At 35.9% G+C, this 21,296-nt stretch overlaps 1 protein-coding gene across 2 annotated transcripts in view; it reads right to left on the bottom strand.

The window, feature by feature from the left end:
• The window catches only part of wdr17 (WD repeat domain 17), a 39,647-nt gene that overhangs the window by 2,973 nt on the left and 15,378 nt on the right, over positions 1-21,296 (bottom strand). Inside the window, exons 13-28 of one of the 2 annotated variants that reach the window (XM_041223629.1) lie at positions 19,504-19,653; positions 19,027-19,157; positions 18,535-18,660; positions 17,532-17,687; positions 16,889-16,953; positions 14,589-14,721; positions 12,284-12,375; positions 10,768-10,867; positions 9,981-10,120; positions 9,637-9,657; positions 7,415-7,526; positions 6,434-6,575; positions 5,809-5,911; positions 1,864-1,965; positions 873-971; positions 14-197 (exon numbers count right to left, since the gene is read on the bottom strand). In XM_041223629.1, coding sequence (XP_041079563.1) covers positions 14-197; positions 873-971; positions 1,864-1,965; positions 5,809-5,911; positions 6,434-6,575; positions 7,415-7,526; positions 9,637-9,657; positions 9,981-10,120; positions 10,768-10,867; positions 12,284-12,375; positions 14,589-14,721; positions 16,889-16,953; positions 17,532-17,687; positions 18,535-18,660; positions 19,027-19,157; positions 19,504-19,653 — 1,856 coding nt within the window. Of the gene's footprint in view, positions 1-13; positions 198-872; positions 972-1,863; positions 1,966-5,808; positions 5,912-6,433; positions 6,576-7,414; positions 7,555-9,631; positions 9,658-9,980; positions 10,121-10,767; positions 10,868-12,283; positions 12,376-14,588; positions 14,722-16,888; positions 16,954-17,531; positions 17,688-18,534; positions 18,661-19,026; positions 19,158-19,503; positions 19,654-21,296 lie in introns of both variants that reach the window. The other variant, XM_041223621.1, reaches the window with a different exon arrangement.

Genomic DNA, 21,296 nt, shown 5'->3' with positions numbered 1-21,296 from the left:
CAGATGTACATACCTGTATCCTTGATCCTGTTAGACAGGAAATATAGACATCTGAATGGCTTGGAAGATTAGACCCAGTCACATAATCAGGGCCAGTCATTCCTATGAGAGGCTCCTCTTTAATCCTGTTTAGCAATATCTTATAGACTTGCTTCTGGGCTTCAGAGGGAGGAGTGTATGACACTTCATCTAAGGATCTAAGCAGGCAATGATTATAAAAGACATAAGTGAAATATAATTCAGCAATTTAAATGGCTACTGGGTAGATAAACGTCCAAAAATCAGATAATAATTTTATTAAAGAATTAAATAGGTAGGCCCTTTGAAAGTACAGGTCTGTGCTGAGGTTTAAAAAGTTTAAGTCTCTGTCACCTTGAGTCAATTGTGCAATATTCAGATACTATACATACCATAGGATATAATGACTATAGTACCGTAGAATCCCTATAGTACCATTAATGGAACAGGCAATTCCACTGTTGTATAATTAAAATAAAATAATCTAACAGGCTGCATGCACTGTCTATCACATCATAGTTGTCTGATCAATTTGATAGCCCTAAAGTAATAATATATAAACTATTTTAAATAAAAAAGCACTAGTGCAACAGACCCTATTCACAAAAGCTTTAACATAAATAACTAAGACAACTATGTGACATACTGAGCATCAAAAAGCCAAGTCCAACATGTCCCTAGAGTTGTGTTTAAAAAGTCAGTCCAGGGCAGTTGTGTTAATACTAAACTGAGTACTGAATATGTTCATAAAACTGACTTTGTTTTAATAACTCTTAAAGTCTGTTTAATGAACAAAAATATTTCTGAACAGAACCCAATGGTGTCACATGTTCTATTAGTACATGTATACCTACTTGTTTAAAGATTGTGTACATGATCTCCAAGCATCCAGCTCCACCGAGAGCTGTTCAATCTTTAGAGGGACAGACACCTCTCGTCTTTTTAACAGCTGGCTGAAAAATAAGGAGCACATGACATACTTACTAAAAACAATACAAATTAAGACGTAGTAGTCAGATCTGTAAGAATTAGGAGGTCAGATAAACAAAAGTAGATAACATCTGATGTAGAATACAACATTAGTGTATAATACAACATTAGTGTATAACTATACATATATTATATATATATATATATATATATATATATATATATATATATATATATTGTAAGGTACCAGGGAGGGGGTTAAAATCCTTCCCTGCTAAAAACCTTGTGAGAATGCACATTTGGGTGTTATGGGGTTTAATTGTAATTGTTTTAATGATTTAGTTAATCCTCGGCACCTGATGATAATTATAAATTAGAGACAGGTGCAGGGTATTTGGGGGAGGCAGCCAGACTGATCGGGGCTGCTGAGTGAAGAGCCCGACTGCGTGTGTGTCCAGTCGTATTGAAGAGAGTGCTGAGAGAAGCCCGTTTTGGTGTTTGTCAGGTAAACGGCTTAGCCGTCCTGTGGTTTAGTGAGGAACCAGTCTATGTTTAGTCAGAGCTCCAAGAGGGAGTTAGGTGTTTATTTCTGTTTTGTTTTATGTTTATTAAAAGTGCGCGTCAGCGCTAAAGCAATTCCGTTTCGGTGTCTTGGGCCTACTTTAAAAGGGGCAACGAACTCCGTGAGTGCGAGGATCGTTTACAAATATATGTATGTATGTATGTATGTATGTATATATATATATATATATATATATATATATATATATATATATATATATATATATATATATTATATATAATGGGGGTTTGTAGAAATTTCCTTTGCCCCAACAGTACTTATTTATGACCATAAAAACAGCAACATGTTATTTTTTCGAGATTAACAGACTCTAATCAGATTTTTGTCCTTACCTTGTATATTCATAAAGGGCTGGAACAATGCTAGAGTACTGTCTTCTGGTTGCTAACAAAGCTCCAATGTATCCACAAAATATTAGTAACTCGTTACAATTGCTAGAATAATAGAAAAGGTACACAGTGAATATAGTATACATTATATACTTTATATTGTAACGGTCTCAGTTCCTGCAGGCAGGGGTTTCTTACAGGTGGAGGTGGGACGCAAACCCAGGACCTCCCGCACTGAAGCATAGCACCAATACTGCAGTACTAAAGAGCCAGATCCCTTGGAGGAGCTGGTATCTGGCTTATGTCTTCATATTTGATTGCGTCACCCCAATGCATGCTACAATATAATATGGAGAAACAGGGATTAATAATAAGTGACTTTCTTTCATTGAGCAGTACCTTTGTAAAAGTTTGAAAAATTCACAAAAAAAAAGACAAAATTTAAGTAAACATAAATAATAACGACAAACACAATACTAAGTGTATTTATTTGGTATTTCTTGGATGCTGACGGTGGGGTAGCAAACTCTTATCTCGTAACACATGGGTATGGGCGGGGGCTTCAATTCTCTAAAATACTGTAAAATAAACAGACTTCCTAACTTAATAGCCATGCTTGAAAGTTTGCTAGTTTCAGGCATTGTAGTTTTAATAAATAATAAAAAAAAGATATTAACTCAGAACTGAATCGATTACATCTTTGCTGTTTAAATTTAGACCTAAATAAATGTCGATCGACCGTCTGATAATGTGGACAAAAAAGCAACACTATTTCTTGCATGCGTTGTGTGTATATCAGGGTACTTTTACAACAGCACTGCCGTGTGAGTTTATAAGCAAGATAAGCAAAGTGTCTAAAATAATTTCTCTAGCTTCTTAAGGTCTTTTTTACATGTAGTGTAAATAATAAGAGTCGTATTTGGTAGATCAATCAATGGATTTTTATGTAATAGCTTACATTTAATTAACATCTGCATGTCTGAGCAATGCGCTGATGAAAAAACAGTTTAGGATATTGGGAAATTGTATGTGCTGTACAGTAAGAAAAGTAATCAGAATGGCGATGGAATTAATTCCTTAAATGATCCTAGCCCACATAGTTTAAAATGCTGCAGTGGAAATGAGGGGTGTAGGTGTTGAGTTTAACTTAAACGCAAACCCCCATTGAGATGAAACAGCAGCTCGAAAGGAGCCTGTTTGCAAACAGTATCGAGCTTTTCAAATAAAAACTTGGTGGCACAGTAAAAAAAAAAAGCCTTTGCAGCTGTATGTTAAAGGGATACATCAATACTCAGTTATTCTAGTGTGGTATGTTAGCGGAAGAAATTAGCGCTTTTTCAATAATCTAGGTTATTTTAATTCTCGGTGGTTCCAACTAATTTACAGTTTCATTGAAGAATGCATTTTTCCATTAGTAATTTGTACTTGGGGTTCTTAATTTAATGTTTATTTTTACAATTAGAAAATTAGTGGGGGAAAAATTAGTTTAGTGATGTTTGGGAAAAATTTGTATTTATAATTATCAACAAATGTGATCTTTTTGTTACTAAGCATTCTTAAAATGCAAATAAAATGCAAAATACTTGCTCAATGTATTTAGTTTTAATAAAGTGTACAGAACAACTTACTAATAGCCTCTTATATTTTAAGTATCTACATGAAATTCAATACTTAAACATACTTTAAAAGTAGTGGTATCTCATATCACCACTGTGATACTCAAGCCGATCCACACATAGGTGTAACATGAACGGAAATTCAAGCAGCATTAGCCTTCTCCATTATAAAAACAGCTGTCTGAAATGAATGGTATCTTTAAGCAAAACACAGAATCATGCCACAGCTATATTGCAATGACGAAGCAATTGGAATTATACATGTAAGGGTTCAAAAAGAATAGTATTGCACAAAACGCTGTATGCAGAAAATCACCCTTGCACACTAAAATTATTGTAGGGAACTTTTACACATAAACTACAGCCCTGTTTCAAATGAAGACTAATGCCACTACTCAATTTTGTTTTCCTATTAAAAACTATATGCATCGGATGCAACATTTTAAAATGGTTGGTACAATGTTGCAATACTCAAATTAATACACTTGTATACAAATAAAAGCAGTCCTGTTTCTCAAAGGTTCATGGGAAGTGACTGTGGTCCTCCTGTCCTATTTACACACCACGCATGCGTTCAACCAGGCGAATGTTTGCAAACATGTTTGTGGTCTGTTAGTCGCAAATGTTTGCTAATGATGGCGAACACTCTAAAGAAGCAGTTTAATGCCAACAAAAATGGCTACTGGATGGGAGAACATTTCTTTGACTTGGCAATGCATGACAAAGCAAGAAGCAGAAAGTGTTACATCAGATATGTTTATATTATATGTTATGTTTATAATATAATGTGAATTAAAAGCATGTTTTTTAATATAAAATTGTTAAAATATGTTTAAAAATGGTAAAACATATAGTCCTATGTATATTGCTGATGATAAATATTAACTAATTAGTCTAAAGTGCTCTAATATCTCATTATTACTGTAAGGGTCCGTGTGGCAGAGCAAAGCTCTGCCCTTTAAATTGGCAGGGATGGGGTTAACTTCCCCTACCTGCCTGGGTTTATTATGTTCAGGTGGCTGGGGTTGATTAGTTGATTAGGTTGATTAACGATCAATCAGCGCCCAGCCACCTGATATAAAAGGAGGCCTCTGCTTCTCATTTGGAGAGAGGGAGCTGAGGAAGCAAGTTGGTTTTTTTTTGGTTGTTTGGAGAGCTTGAATCCAGTGAAGGCATTGCCCAGCCTGGAGATTGTTATTTTTGTAAATTTTGCTTTTTGTCTTTCTTTGTGTTTAAATTGTTTTGTTTTGGCCCTTGTGCCCTTTCATTTTGTGTTTATTTATAATAAAAGTTATTTTTTTGAACTGCAGTCTGTCTCTGGGCCTCTATCCACTCGCCAGCCTGCCACAGTCCGTTTTTATAATTCTTGAGATTACAAATGGTTACAAACACAGTTATTCATTAAACCGCAAGACTTACACTGCAGCACATACAAAGTTGCAAGATAGTATACTGCAGTAAATACAAAGTTGCCAATTAAACCACAACCTAGGCTGATACCAGCAAAACAAAAACAAAAAACAAAAAAATAAATAACAAAGTTGGTGAATGTAAGAACGTTTATGAATTTAAAATAAGTAAATCACTTATTTTAGTGGTGATTCGCCTGTTTTTAAATTCATCAACGTTCTTAAGGTCACCAACCTTGTCCGTTGCTGTACCGTCTTCAGTTTTTTTTTTTTTACCTGTTAGTGTTAACCGCCATAGAAATCCAAGAAGAGAAAGCCAAATTTCTCAGAAACCAGTCAAATAAAGAATAATAAAAAAAAAAAAAAACCTGACACACTTTGCCTGAAACTTTTAAATAAAGTGACTACGGATTATTTAAATAGGCTGTGTTGGCAGATAAAAATTGAGTTAGCTCTGAATCCCTGTCTCGCTTTGCTCATTTCATAGATTGCTACAATAGTTACTAGGCGGATGCTTTTATAAGTGACATTACGTTAAAAATTTCAACCAACTGAACGCTACTAAGATCGCTATCGTCCACAAATTTGTCCAATATGACTAATGAAGTCATTAGTGCAGCTAAATCCGAAGTTGATCTAAGCACCATTTTTAAATGTTTGTGGAATGTTCAGTAAACCGTTCAACTAGCCAAACACAGTTCACTGCGAACGCTCGCCTAGTTGAACGCACCCCAGGTAAATTGGTCGGTGGAATATGACAGGTAATACGACCAAGTAGTGTGAGCAATGTTATATAGAAACGTTACTTCTGTTGTATAGTGTGCTCCCAACGCTGTACTAGATTGATACAACATATACAACTGATACAACATACTGTACCTGTTTACCTGGCGTCTATCTTAGGTCTGTATTGAGATACTTACTCACTGCACTTGTGAAGAAGCAGTCGATCTGTACGAATGTAACTAAGGAGGTCAAGAATAGGGTAGACTGAGTCCAAGGTCCAATCAGAGCTACTTATTTGTTCTGTTGAATAAGAAAAACATAATGTATTAAGATTTTTTTTTTTTTTTAAATAATACAAAACAAAAATTTCGAACAAAGGCCTTTGACTTTTTTTTTTCTATAAACTTAAATGTGGAGGCTTGTTGTGTCATTGTGTTAGGTTGTGAAGTTAATACAACTAATTTGGCAACACTTTAAAATAACTCATTAGAAAAAAATGGTAAGCTATTATTCAGCTACTCCAATGGAAGGCAATTGAAATTCATATGAATCACCATACATTTCTTTAAAAGTGTTACCATAATGTATTCAGTGTTATTAACTACATAGTTACCACCTGGGATTTTACAATTACATTTACGCTTAACTGTGTTCTCTTGCTGTCAGTTAATGGCAGCATTGTATAAATCTAACATGCAGCATTGTATAAATCTAACATGCCAACTAATAATGTTGTATTTCCTGATACACGTTAATAAATGCATTCACAAGTCTCATTAACATAAGAACTTACATTTCAAACCTCACACGTAAGAAATATACCTTTAACAAACTGAATGCCAATTGGAAGGGCTTTCTGTGGCTCAGGGCTCAGCAAGTAATATTTTACTGCCTGGAAGATTTCTCCATCATTGTGTGCAGTTTCTGCTAATTCCAAACATTCTTCTAAACTTGGAAGATTACACTGAAAGAGTTAAAAAAAAAAAAAAAAAAAAAAAAATCACTGTTATACCAAGTGAAACAGTCATGGGTCTCAATTTGAATTAGCCCTCTGAAGTCAACCCCAGGTGATGTACCTAGTCGTCATTTACAAGGGGGCAATTGGAGGTCAGCAGCATTAGTGTTAATTAGAAACAAAGTAATACTATCAGGAAGCTATGTAGGGTTTTATTGTCTATGGCAGTGTTTCCCAACACTGTTCCTGGAGGCACACCGTGTCTGCTGGTTGTCGTTCCAACACAGCGCTCAATTGCTTAATTGAACCCTTCACTGAACTAATAAAGTGAGTCACTGGGCATTTTCCCATTATTTTCAAGCTCTTAATTTGTTGATACGGTTCAATTAAGCAATGGAGAGCCGCATTGGAACAAAAACCAGCAGACACAAGTGTGTTGCCAGGAACAGGGATGGGAAACACCGGTCTATGGCACTTGCTTTTATTTCTTACATTTCTGCATTTTAAAACAGATAATAAATGCAAAATGCTTGTGCGAATGTAGATATAAGTATTTTGCCTCGACAATGCCACAGTTTTCCCCAATTTGTCATAAATACCCTCATCTGAAAACTGCAAGGCCAATGCATCCAGGGGAGTGTACTGACCTGCATAACACATGGTTTTTTAAAAACTGAGTCAATAAAACGTAACATTTTATAGTGTTTTGGAATATTTCTCTTTTTTGTCGATTTTGTATAACTTCCAAAAATAGATTCGTTATATGTCTTTTTTAAATAAATGACTACCTTTAATACAGTTTACAATTTGTCCACTGTAATGTGTTAGGTTCTGTTACTGTTACTTACTCTTTCATGAAGATCATTAATCTCTGCTGAGTTTCCAGGGTAGAAAGCACACAGCTTGATAAGCAGTAACTCATTATCTGGAATCACATTTAATAAGTGTGCTGCAAGGTCCCTGAACAGAAAAATACAATACAAAATCACTGTAATTAATGTTGTGTTTCTTTATGGCAGATCAGCAGTTCTGTATTTATTATATTCACTGGCATTGCTAAACTACCTGCTCTAATATGTATAAACCAACTCGGATCAAATGGTTTACTGGTATATAATTAGGCTGATGAGTGAAGAATACGTCTCTAATCAGTAGTTTTTTCTAGGGCTTGCTGGTGCCTTGCTTGCAAGTGAGGGTCTCCATGACAACCCAGCCTACAACTTGCAGTATGCGCCATCAGCTGAAGACAGACTATGTTCACAACGACTTTTAACAAGCCACAGCAGTATGTCATCTTCCCACTATGCACTATTTTGTTACACACTTATTTATTTATTTTTTTATGAAGTGTGGGATGAAAAGTGGTATGACCCAAAGGGTGGATTCCTGGCCATTTTGGCATTCCATTCATTTCATCATAAGGTAGACAAAAAGAATAATCTCATTCCAAAATCCACAACTTGTGTTGAAGGTGCAGGCATGTATTTTCAAAATGTTTTGTGCCACTTGACAGGGTGAATTTTTATTAATATTTATTTAAAATACACTTGCAAAAACTTGAAAGGTAAGTATGTGCTGATCTACTGTTACCTTTAGGATATTATCATTTACATGCATACAAATACACCAGTATGGTGTTGCAAGATATAACATGGTTGCTTCCTTCGTGGAACTCTTCCACTAATTTAAAACTGTACATTGATGTAATGTCTAACCTTTATATTTCCTAAAGGTGGCTTTAACAGTGCATTGACAGTGGGTAATAACGTACCCGAAAATGGAAGTTAAAACTATTGTGGATTGTAACAATGACACATTAATTTGTAATATTCCTACTGTATATCTGCTATCTATTTTATAAAAGCCCACACAGACTAATGACATCCTGCTTACAATCTTGCTCCATAGTAGGCTGTATGATGTTGACTTTTACAATAGGTAGTATTTTGTGCGTTCTTAAAAGACAATAGGTGATAAAGTGGTAAAATATGCACCTGTATAAACCCATTGTTAAGGGTTCAATTTCGATCTAGCTCTGAGATAGGATTCAAACCACATGTTATGGGGCCAGGGTTCCCCAATCCTGTTCCTGGGGACCCACTGTGTCTGCTGGTTTTCATTCCAACTGAGTTATCAATTACTTAATTGAACCCTTATAAGACCATTTTAAATGTTTTCAGCTTTTAAACAGTTGGAGATTTCAAGTTTATAAGATTTTATAAGTAACTTGAAATCAGCAACTTTGTAGAAAAAAGTCTAATAAAGCACATTATTAGTTCAATTAAGGGTTTAATTAAGTAATTGAGAACTCAGTTGGAATGTAAACCGGAAGACACAGTGGATCCCCAGGACCAGGAATGATAAACCCTGGGGTTGGCGGCGTAGCCTACAAACGCCATGGCTTTACAGACTAGGTAGAATGCAATGTGTTAAAGCCAAAGACAACTTCAATAGGGAGTGGAAGATCTGCCTTTTAAACAAAAACAACATCTGGTAAATCTAGAGTACACATAAACATCACACCTTTAAACTGAATTGTTATAATAGGCTATTTTAAGAGACCATACGGTGCTATTTTACTTTACTATATGATTAACAGTATGTTTATTATTTTAGTATACCGTATGTCTGAAATTTATTTTTATTTTCACTTCTCAATTAAAATATAATGACTCTCACCTCAGGCCACTTACAAGTTTGTTGTAAACCTTTCAAAAATTGCAGGTAAATCTAAAATGTTATTGCATTACAAATTAACGCCATCAGCGTACCTGTCCCTTTATTTCATTGTAAACATAGCCATTGGGACCTGGTCACTTTGGTTTGAAACCCTACCACTCACTCTTTTGAACAATGTGTGAGTAGGTGTAGTACTACTCTCTATAAACATACTGTTTTTTTGTTGCCTTTCATTACACAAACAGTAGACTGTTTAGAAGACATGACAAGGGAATTAAGTGGGTTTTAATTATGAAAGAAAAATGCAATGACATAAAGTTTTAGTATAAAAATGGACTAAATGCACGAGTAATCCATTTTTTTTTTTTATACCAGATGGTATTAACAATACCTGTATCCAACAGATGGAAAGCTAAAACGAAAATTGAAACAATAATAAAACACCAAAATTCACTTTAACACAATGGAAAATGAATGCATAACAGAATACTTGTGAAACAATACAGCATACAAAAGGTATTGCTGCAACATTTTGCACAATAACAGGTTACAGCATGCGCGTATTTGTTAACAATTTATATATGTTACAATATATTCTACTGTGTTTTTGTTGCCTTTCTACTTCTTTATTTTTTACAATAAATAGTTCATTACAATTCTTCTGTTCTATATTTAGAATTACTGTCAATAATGCATATATTTCTTTCAAATACTGTTTAACAGTTAACATCTTACCATGCAGTGGCTGTCATGTACTTCCTTGCAAGCAGTTCAAGAATGTAATGTGTTGCCTGTGATGCAGCTTCTCCCAGCACAGTCCCCACACACAGAGCTAGCTCTAGTTCATTGCCACGAATCAGGTTGGCCATTGCTAGCTTTCTCAAAAGGAAAGAGATTCCCTCATATAACGTGTTGTACAAATAAGGTTTTAATTGAACTGATGTAGTTAGGTGATAAATCATTGTAAAGTATTTTCGAAATGTACATTAAACACAGGACAATGAGATTAGACTAATAGCATGCAACAGTTATCCAGGATGTACAGTTTGTGATGTTCATAATAAACCTTTGAAGGCTATGTGTAAATTGATCTATAGGGTTCATGCAAGTTGTTCGGTTGAAGATGGTACATAAATATTTATGTCACAAATTGAATGGCCAAATCCTGTTGACAGTATCATGAGAAGAAATGTCTCCATGAATGCATTAACAATATGTGAAATATCTTATTGTAAACTTAATTCGGCAAATGATTCTGAAGACATAATGCATAATTCATTCCTCAGTCAGCAAACAGAACACGCTAAACTAGGTAGCCATGACCAAAGAAGTGACATTCTCACACCATGCCTCCACTATATCTCTGTCTCTCACAATATAATTTGCAGAAACGTCCACTGGATGCACATCAATCTGGTCAGTATATCATATATTTAATACTTGACCACAGGGTTAATTAGACCACTTATCATCTTTACCCATATTAATGACAGTTTTAGAAGCTCAGTAAAAATAATGATACCTCAATGTTGTCCACTGCTAAGTGGCAGCATGCTGCCAGCACTGCTCGTCCATCCTGGAAGTACCACGCGGCGAGCTCTTTGCTGACTTTGTGTAACAATCTGAAACAAAATGCTAAGACTTTTGAGAGTGAAAAGCTTTGAGAGTACAGGCAACACTGATAGATAGCAACGTTAACGTAATGCATTATGTTCTACAAAGCTCCTCTCTATAGTCCGACGAACAAGATATGGCACCTATATATATATATATATATATATATATATATATATATATATATATATATATATATATTAAAACGATTGAATGCGAACAGCCATCGGCTTCCAGATTAGAGGGCTTCTATTTTGCATAGATGTCTGCTGGAACGTTGAAGTGCTTAACTGTGAATTAAATTTTAAATCAATCCGGGCATACATACCGGCTTTTTCCCTCAACATTCTAATCTACAACTAATCTGATAACATAAAAAGCTACTTAAACATACTTTCTGACGCTGGTCTAGAGACAAGCGAAATCTTGTCTGTGACAGGACACCATAATGAAGGCTCAATTTGCAGGTAATGGACAGCAAATCAACAGGGAAGCCACGATTGATCCACAATTCTATCATCGGCTGGATCCAAACACCCTCCTTTAAAACCAGACAGTCAAACTGCCAACCCTGTTTCAGTTCTACGCAACAGCCAATCCACTCCCTGCCTGCATGTTCGAGTCCGAGTCAATACTACACGGACTATTCAACAATTGTACATGTCTAGATAAATTATAATAAGAAAATGTAAGACCACAATAAATATGTTCCTCAGCGGAATGTTAACTGGCGAAATATCAGAAGTTCAAGGTAAATATAGGTTTTAAAGTTTTTTTTTTTTTTTTAAAGAGGAAATAAATAAATAAATTGTTTTCTAATAGTGATAGAGCCCTCTCGATGCGAGCTCTATCATGTGGTCGATGACCTTGACTTTCCTTAGCACCCTCGCCTAACTCCAGTCGCGGCCATCTACCACGCAGTAGAGCCCACATCAACGGATTTTTGCCGCCCTCCCTTTTCAGTCTTTTTGAAATGTTTTTTTTTAATATATAAAAGCATGCAATTTGGAACATATTGGAATTATATTTCTATACTTTTGACAGGTTCTTGTAAATTGTAGAACTCTTAAAAACCAAACCATAAGGAACTTTAAAATTCACAGAAAAAGCTAATCAAAACGGATGCCTGACATGTTGTAAGTCTAATTTAGTCAAAATGGGTAAGACAACAGATATGGTTGATGTCAAAAGCGATATGATAGAAGGCACTTGATTAAAAGGAGCCTCCATATACATTTTTTTAATACTGATGTTTCATGTCTCAAAGGTGTGAACTCTATGGGTTATTAGATGTAACACATCACACCCAGCAGACACCTTGCCTGTGGTCTACACCCTCTTATACTGTTTTAAGGGAGATGTTTCTGTTTTTTTTTTTGTCCAACCCCAATAGACAACATTTATAAAAACGGTCTTAAACTTACCCATTGTAATTGTCCATGTTGTTACCATCAGCAGTTGGGGAGTTATTTGTGAAGGAGGTATGTGGGACTTGTATGTTTCCTTCACAAGCTGCCTATTGAATGAAAATAAAATATAAAATAAAAAAAGCCATATAAACCCATTAAGTACCAAATTAGCTTTTCTTTGAAAAAATCAGAACACAAACTGTGTTATGTAATTTGATACATTACATTTATAATTAACTTTTGTCATTAACAAAATTAGACTTAGTTAAAGAGTAATAAGAGTAACAATATAGTACAAAATAGCCTGTCTTCAAATGAGGACAATGTCACTTAATGGTTCAATGTGAAGTTGTACATGCTATTTTATATGATTTCAGTTTCTAACTGTTCCCTCAGAATTATGCATTTTCTTAAATTAATATGTAGGGCTTTGTTAAAAAAAAAAATACAGAAAAGTACACATTTTCTAAGCATTTGGATACAAGCACCTGCATCTAATTTGTCGATTTCTCTTCTCAACACCTTTCTACTCTCTGGCTTTTCCCCCTCTGCTTTCAAAAAGGCCTGCATCACCCCCATCTTAAAAAAAAAACCTTCCCTTGATCCCATATCCCTCCAGAACTACTGTCCTGTCTCCCTTCTCCCTTTCCTCTCTAAACCCTTGAGCGAGTGGTACATCGCCAGCTCTCTGGTTTCCTGTCAAAACATTCTCTGCTCGACCCCCTCCATTCCGGTTTTGGCCCGGTACACTCCACAGAAAATGCTCTTCTCTCCATCACTAACTCTCTGCTCTTTGCCCTTGCTGCCTCCCTCTCCTCTGTCCTAATTTTTCTCGACCTCTCTGTTGCTTTTGACACAGTCGTCCACTCTGTTCTCCTGTCCCCCCTCGCTAATCTGGGACTCTCTGGCACTTCTCTTGCACGGTTCTCCTTATACCTCTCCGATCATACGTACTACTCACCATCTACCTCTTACTCTCTTTCTACAGGCGTCCCCCAAGGGACCCCCCCCTTTCTCTCTCTACACCCGTTCCCTGGGTCCCCTCATCCCATATCTCTACCTCTCTTTTGGCCATCTCCTCCTGGATGCGCTTGCATCATCTTAAACTCAACCTCTCCAAATCAGACCTCCTTCTCTTCTCCCATCACTTCTTCCATCTATCTCTACTCCTCTTGAATTCACCACTCTCTCTCCCGCCTGATCCATCAATAAACTCTGTGTCACCCTCGACCCCTCTCTCTCCTACTCTCAGCACATCTCTACTCTGGCATGCTCCTGTTGCTTCTTCCTCAGCAACATACACAGAATTCGGCCCTTCCTCACCAACTACTCCATGCAGCTCCTAGTTCAGGCCTTGGTATTGTCCCGCCTTAACTGCTGCAACTTCCTCCTGGCCGTCCTCCCTGCTTCCGCTACCAGCCCCTGACTACCTTCCAGCGCCTCCTCAAGACACACCTGTTCAGACAGCATCTGTAAACCTCACAACCCTCAACTATACTGGACTATATGCTAACCAATTGTATTTGCAACACCTTGTACTTGCACTTAACTGCTCCAAACTTTGCTGTATTCTACTACTTGTCTCAATTATAACTATTTTCTGTACCTTGTACTTGATTTTATTCTTAAAAGTAACTGTATTCACATTTTTGGTAATTGCTCCTATTTGAAATCGTTCTTGTCTATTTCTTGTACAAACTACTACTTAATGGAATTTACTCTTATAAGCAAATATTTTTACTATAAGTTTAACTGCTCTTAGTCGAAATTACTTACTGTATATTTTAAAATTTGTCTGTATTCTCTCTTTGAATGCGCTCTTATTTACCACTGACTGCTGTAATGTGATATTTTGCAACAACTGCAGGTCATCCTGGATAAGGGTGTCTGCTAATTAATGTGATATTTTACAACTGCAGGTCATCCTGGATAAGGGTGTCTGCTAATTATTATTTATTTATAAATAAAATAATAATAATAATAATAATAATAATAATAATAATAATAATAATAATAATAATAATTATTATTATTATTATTATTATTATTATTATTATATATTATTATTATTATTATTATTATTATTATTTCTGGCTTAAGAGCTTGGCATTGGCTATATAGACAGAAGCAAGGTGCTGCATAGGGAATGCAAGATGGTCCGGTTCTGTTGCATTTACATGGAATCTGAATTTCAGGCACATTTTAAGCATTATATAGTAGGTGCTGAACCCAGCATCACTTATCAAGGTAATGTTTAGGTACATGCATCCAGTCAAAGAATATAAACATTTCTAAAATCGCATGACATTTTCTAGGCTACCTGGGCAACAAGCAGAGCATCTTTAAGCTGTCCTCTTGAAGTGAAAAAACTGACCAGTTTCTTCACATCACCTGTGGCAATGCAGTAAGGAATGACATCATCATTTTCTTCTTGTATAAGCTGGTCAGCTCGCCTACAAAATAAAAATATATAGTTAATCAGTGCTAACAGATACCCACAGAGTGTGATCATTTTTATAGAAACTTGAAATGTAACCACTTTTTAACAGGGCTGTGGACCTTGGTTGTATATGTGTTTCTACAGGAAACTGCCACACTAAATTAATAAACAGTTTGAGAATGAGAAAAGGCCCTTGTAAGTCATATTGGCTTATTTTTAACAGTTAAGTAGTCTGAGTAATTAATGAATAAGTCAGCAAATTAATCAAGGTAACTCACTCACTCAGCACAACATGGGGAGACTGACTATATTACTTTGAGCCTGGCTGACAGGAGACAGAGCTTTGCACCTTCATTTCAAAGGAAGAGTGGGTTCTGATATGACAGGCTAATCAGAAACTCTCTCTGGGTTCCCTTTGTTCCAAAAATCCCTTTAAGACAAGGGTTTAGCAACTCAAAATTGTCCCTTCAAAATGGCTGCAAAGCTGTCGTGTTGGGGTACCACGGCTCTAAAATGGAACTATACGAACAGAAATGACACGCAAGTATCAAGCTAATGCTTATCGGGGTATGATTATACACACACACACACACACACACACACGTGTATGTGATTAGATAACAAGTATCTTACCTTAAAGATAGAGATCATATTGTAATTTTGGTAACCTGTTTAAACCATTTTTGGCCTTTTTAAGGGTTCTTTCTATGCTCCATGACAGAATATCTGCTTCCCTATCATTAAGGTGTAAGCCATCTTTCTTATAAAGTTTGCTTTTTCCCCAAAAGTTGCTCCAGTTATCTACAAACCCTAAACCCTCCCTTCTGCATGTATTCTCTAACCATATATTTAAACCCATTATTCTGCTAAGCCTCTCCTTCCCTGCTCTCAGAACCAGGGGCACCCCGTAGATGATGACTTCATTCCTTTCCTTTTAAAGACTGGCAGAGTTCAGTGAACCTCTCTTTCAGTACCTCTGGCCTCCTCTCACGTGTGTTATTTGTCCCTACACAGACAATCACTGTTGGTTCTGTACTTGCCCTGTTTGTAATCAACTCTGTCGATCACATCTTCAACTCTAGCTCCAGGGAGACTGTTAACACTCCTGTTTACTGAGTCCCTTCTAAAAAATGTCCTGTCAGCATGCCTTATAATTGAATCCCCCATTATGGTTGTCTGCCTCTGACTGTTCCCATTCTTAATCAGCAGGCTTACTAGTAGTACCAACACACTGTATTACTGACCTGTTCTGTAGCCTGCTGCAATACTTCACTTTCCTCCACCTGGTCACTACCTGACTCCTGTTCTTGTGGCTCAAGAGCAAGAAACCTGTTTGCATTTCTGGACTCTCCCTTACTCTCCTCCTGTGTGCTGCTGAACTCTGTTCTACCCTATTCCCCCTTTTCATTTTCCCCCTTAACTACTGTCCACTCTGTCTGGTTCACCCACCTCCCTCTGTGTATCTAGTGGGGCCACATGCAACTCCATCTGGGAGTCTACAAACTGCTCTAACTCCTTGATGCCCGCTGCTGGTCTAGCTGCTCTGTCAGACCAGCTATCAGATCTTTGTACTTGCTTTCTGCTCTGCAGCTAGTGCACAACCTACCAAGCTGTTTGTCTGTACAAAGACCTGTTATCCTGTCACCCACCAGATCTTACACCCAGTGCACTGCACCAAATGCACTTCTAGTTCTTCAGCCAGGATCACTACCTTTAATATGCTTTCTGCTAATGGTGTCATGCCAACGTTTCCAATTTTACCTGGTTTTATATATTAATTGATATGTTATTGATAGTTTTTTAAGTGCTGTTTGACCAAAATAAATAGTGAATAAATCTGGTAATGAAATGTTAGTTTTCATTTTAATATACACAGCTAAACAGTAAGACTATACTATATAATGCTATGAAACAAGATTACTGCAGCATGCTCACTATCAGTTGAAAACAAAAATAAATAAAGTTAGAGTTTCCCTCCGGCAGCCTCTTGCTCTTTAAACATAAAAAAAAAAAAAACCTATGAAAACAGACATACATTTTCAAACCTTATAAATATGTTCAGGTGCAGAAAATAAAAATGTATTTAAGAATGTTTATAGCTTTCAGAATACAACCCATTTTGTTTAACTCTGCTTATTTTTGTTTCTGAATTTTGTTAAATGTACAAAACAAATTCTTACCTTTGCATAAGCTTTTTCCAGTACTTCATTGACACACCGGGTGCAACAGATAAAGCTTTGTCCCACTGAAATATATGTATTTGTACATTATGAATAAAGGGCCCTTTCCTCTTATTATTACATTTGTTTTTTTTCTTCTGATGTGATGTCATAGCAGATTGGAAAGGACAATAAACAAAATAGGTCTAGTTGTTCTCATGAAGACTGAATCACTAGTTCCTGCTTCATCATGACATTATCACAGGGTGCATATCTATAAACATGAACTTATAGAACAACTTCATGAACGTCTTTAAATCAACCTGATCCATCTTCCTTCTTTTGTGAATTGTGTATCTTATTTTACACTTTGAAAACACAATCAAGAATATACCGTTTTATTGTCCAGGGGAAATACAGTGATTAGTTCAGTACTCAGTAGTTTAAACGTCTGGTCGTGGAGGACAATAAATGCTACGATTATTATTGTTTTTATTACACTTTTTTTCCAGGTCAAAATGCATAATGGTATTTAAGGATGGTTGATGATGACGATGATAATGATGAAGATGATTTTTTACTCTTGTATTAGATTTCTGACAGTTTTTCAAGAAAAGTACAAGATGTAAATAGTTATTTGAGTAATTCACTGTTTAGAACATACCTCGCCAAGCTCCACCATAAGTTCACAGTGCCTTTGGATCTGGCCTAATCCCAGATGAATTTTTGCTGCCTCTTTTAGCCTTTCCTCTTTGCTTGGTGCACCAATGCCACCTCCAAACTTAGACATTTTCACAATAGTTAACTCTTGGGCTTCTGACTATAAAAAGACAAAATACAATTTTAAAAAATATAACATTTTAATGTAATGTTTTAGTCTGTGAAGTGATTATTGTTCAATCTCTATAGACACACAGGTCTGTGCTGTAATATTTCTCTGTCTCCTTCACTTAACAGGCTTCAAAGCAACCAGCATTTCAGCTTGTTTCCCTTATAAAAGTTCCCCATAGCAAAGTGTAATAAAGCCCAGTGAACGCATGGTAAAGCATGGGTAAATACTGTAAAGTACAGATAAGTATAGTAAAGCGTATTAAAAAAAAAACAAAAAAAAAAAAAAAAAAAAAAAAAAAACTATGGTAAATGCATAGTATAACCATGGTAAAAGTGTAAAAAATACAGTGCAAAATACTACAGTGAACTTTAAGGGTTGACTCACACTAACATTATAATAACTATTGCTATTTACTGTAACTGGCAAGCAGTCTAGATAAGAACTTAGAGGCTACAGTAGTGTTGGATTTAACACCTATTGACTGTGCATAATGAGCTGCTACAATGGGCATCAAGATTATATGCATCATTCATTTTAATTATTATGACTATAATTGCTTTCATCAAATTAATAACATTGTACAGAAAATATGGATAACAAGGCATAGCCATTGATAACCCCACACAGTAAAATTCAACCCCTGACACAAAGTGTTTTTAGTTCTTTTTACGTCCCTTTTGTGTTATAAGTCATTAGATCCTTTTGCATGGAAGGCCTCGGTTGCAACGGTGTGTGGGTCTTTGATGGACCCAGATTCAATTAAAATAAAAAGAGTATGTGGGAAATCTGACAAAAGATATGCAAAAAAGAAAGAAAAAGCATTGTTTTTACTTACAGTTTTAAATCTAACAAGGTGCTTCATGTGCATGATTCCTTTGCAATAGTTCTGAGGAAGCAAACTGTCATCCTGACCTTTAATAATAGCAACAAGATCCCAAAGGTTTTTACTTCCTCCTGGTGGCTATGTGGAATACAAGAAACACATTACATACTTGTTCAATGTCCAGTGATATATGTTCTGCACAAACCAGGTTAAGCTGGTCAACTTGAAAGATGTATTTATTCATTTTATTTTGCACTTTTAGAGCCAGGGTACCACTAAGTTAGATGAAACTTGTTTCACACCACGTCTTACAAAATGCAGTCTTACAAAATGTCTGTCTATTGCATAGTGTGTAACTCTGTCACTGATTTTCATAGGCATAGGATTCAAATTAGATATGGTCTGCTGAGCAACACTTGTTTAAAAACAAATAAAAATAAGAAACAGCTACTTAAATGGGGGTTGAATAAAGAGCTATCTCTACAATTTACAAAATATACTCACAGAAAAGCATTCTGAAAACCATCTCAGCTTCTTCACTCGTACATCATTCGTCAGTTTATCTAGCTCTTGCTTGATATCTCTTGAAACTTTGCCACAGAGGAGAGGGGGAGCACCAGGTGCCATTGCACGATCTAAAGAGCAATATGTTTAGAACAGTTATTTAGTATATTTGTTTTGAAAGAGTATTTAGATGAAAATAAATGTAGGTGGTCACTACTGGCAATCAAATAAAAACGTACACTCCTTAAAAAAAAAAAAAAATATATATATATATATATATATATATATATATATATATATATATATATATATATATATATATATATATATATATTATATATCATAATGTACTTCCTAAATAAATATCACCTGGTTTTACAGACTAGCTAAGGTAAGTAATATGACTTGTGACAAACACCAGGGTTCTTTTAGTGAAGCATCATTCAAACTTGTCTATACATTTTTTAATAGACTTACCACTATTGCCAATGATTTCGTCCCAGCTACGGTCAACTAAAATTTTAATCTGAAGTGGAGCAATTAGAGGTGTTAATGACCACAGTCTCACAGTGGAGTCTCGAGAGCACGAAGCCATAGTGAAAGGACGACTGGGATGACAAGTTAAACCTACAGCAGCATAAAAAAATGAAATTTAGAAAAGAAAACATGCACAAATAACATTCTATAGATGAAAACTTGACATATGCATCATCATTAAGGCTACGATTTTGTCACAGTGATCACAGAAATCTTGAATTTAAATAAAGTCTGTATGTTTTTTTATGTGTATGTATTTAATTATTCACTGTAGATTTGTGTTGTTTGTATAATTAATTATCATATGTGGGTTAATTATTATTATTTTTTTCTAGCAGAAGTCTGCACTTGTGATCATGTTTTGTAATTGGTTTGTATTTGATTGAATTATTTTTCATGTGCACTAATTTTGTTTTGTGTCAGCAGCAGCATTTGTGCTGGCTAGTCTATGCACTGGCAGCCAATTTCAATTAATTGACAGGTATGCAGTGACGAAAAGGCAACAGATCAGGTAGAAAGGAGAAGGAAACGAAAAAAACAAAAAAAAAACAAAGGAGAGCAGGGACAGACATACAGAGAAAGAACAGAAACAAAAAAATGAAAACTAATGGGACAGGCACATAAACAGGCAAGAAAACAAAAGACAGCAAATGAAACAGAAACAGTGACAGTGATAGCAGCAGAGAGAGACAGAGAAGAGAAGAACGAAAGCGAATGGCACAAGAGAAAACTGATGGTGAAAAGGAAAACGAACAGAAAGACGAACTGCAGCAAAGAAACCCACAGAGGAAGAATGGACGCAGACAAGGCAAGAGAAAGGTGATGTATATATTGTAATGACCGCGGTCGATGTAGTTGAACTTGGATTTCTTTTTTTTTTAACTCCTGAAAGGAATAGACAGACCAGTGACACAGGTGCAACGCTCCGTGGAGCCCTTTTTAATGCCCTCCGTGACACACTAACGGTCCCTGTTTGGGCCAGCACCACACCATCCAAACAAGAAAACCTACTTAAAAAAAACTCAATCCTATCCTGCATCCATCTCTTTCTCTTTTGTATCCTCCCTCCTGCATTCCCACTTACAGTAACACACAGTTACCAGATAGCTCCCCAACTTTTTATTGTTGTCTCAGTCAATCTTTCTCTCACCATCTCTTTTCACTCACCCCCCCTCCTTCCTCCAAATGTAGGTCAGTGAATGAGATTTGTACCTGAGCGAGCAAGCATGTAAATGAGTGGAGTGGAAGTTTATGAGGTGACAAAATGGTGACAGAAGTACGAGCAAAGTGGCAAATATCACTGCTTAGCAGAGAATTGAAAAATATCCAAATGGAACATTTCATGAGTGGTGGCATGATGTTTTATATAAACAAAAGCAACAAAGCCATTGAATCTGCAGTAGGAAAGACAGCTAAAATACAAAATACGATGAGTGAGCGGTTTTCTGTAAATACAGAAGAAATGAATCGGAGAACAGAACTTTACCGATTTAAGAGACTTTCTTACAACACGCCGTTCAAGAATCGTGGAAGACTCTAACTGTAAGTTCTGTACTCTAAAGTAACATTTAAACTTGTCAGTAGTCAAAAGCAATAGTCTTTGTATTATTGTTTTTTGTGTACTATTTAAAAGCTTTTGTCTACATTCATGCAGCTAATGCAATGCTTTTGCTTTTACTTTTACAAGGGATACACTCAATTACTAATACTACATCTTGAAACAAATTTTAACA

This window comes from Polyodon spathula, chromosome 2 (genome assembly GCF_017654505.1).
Source record: "Polyodon spathula isolate WHYD16114869_AA chromosome 2, ASM1765450v1, whole genome shotgun sequence".
Taxonomy (NCBI): Eukaryota; Metazoa; Chordata; class Actinopteri; order Acipenseriformes; family Polyodontidae; genus Polyodon; species Polyodon spathula.
The sequence above is the reverse complement of the archived record's forward strand: the minus strand, read 5'-3'. Positions and strand labels throughout refer to the sequence as shown.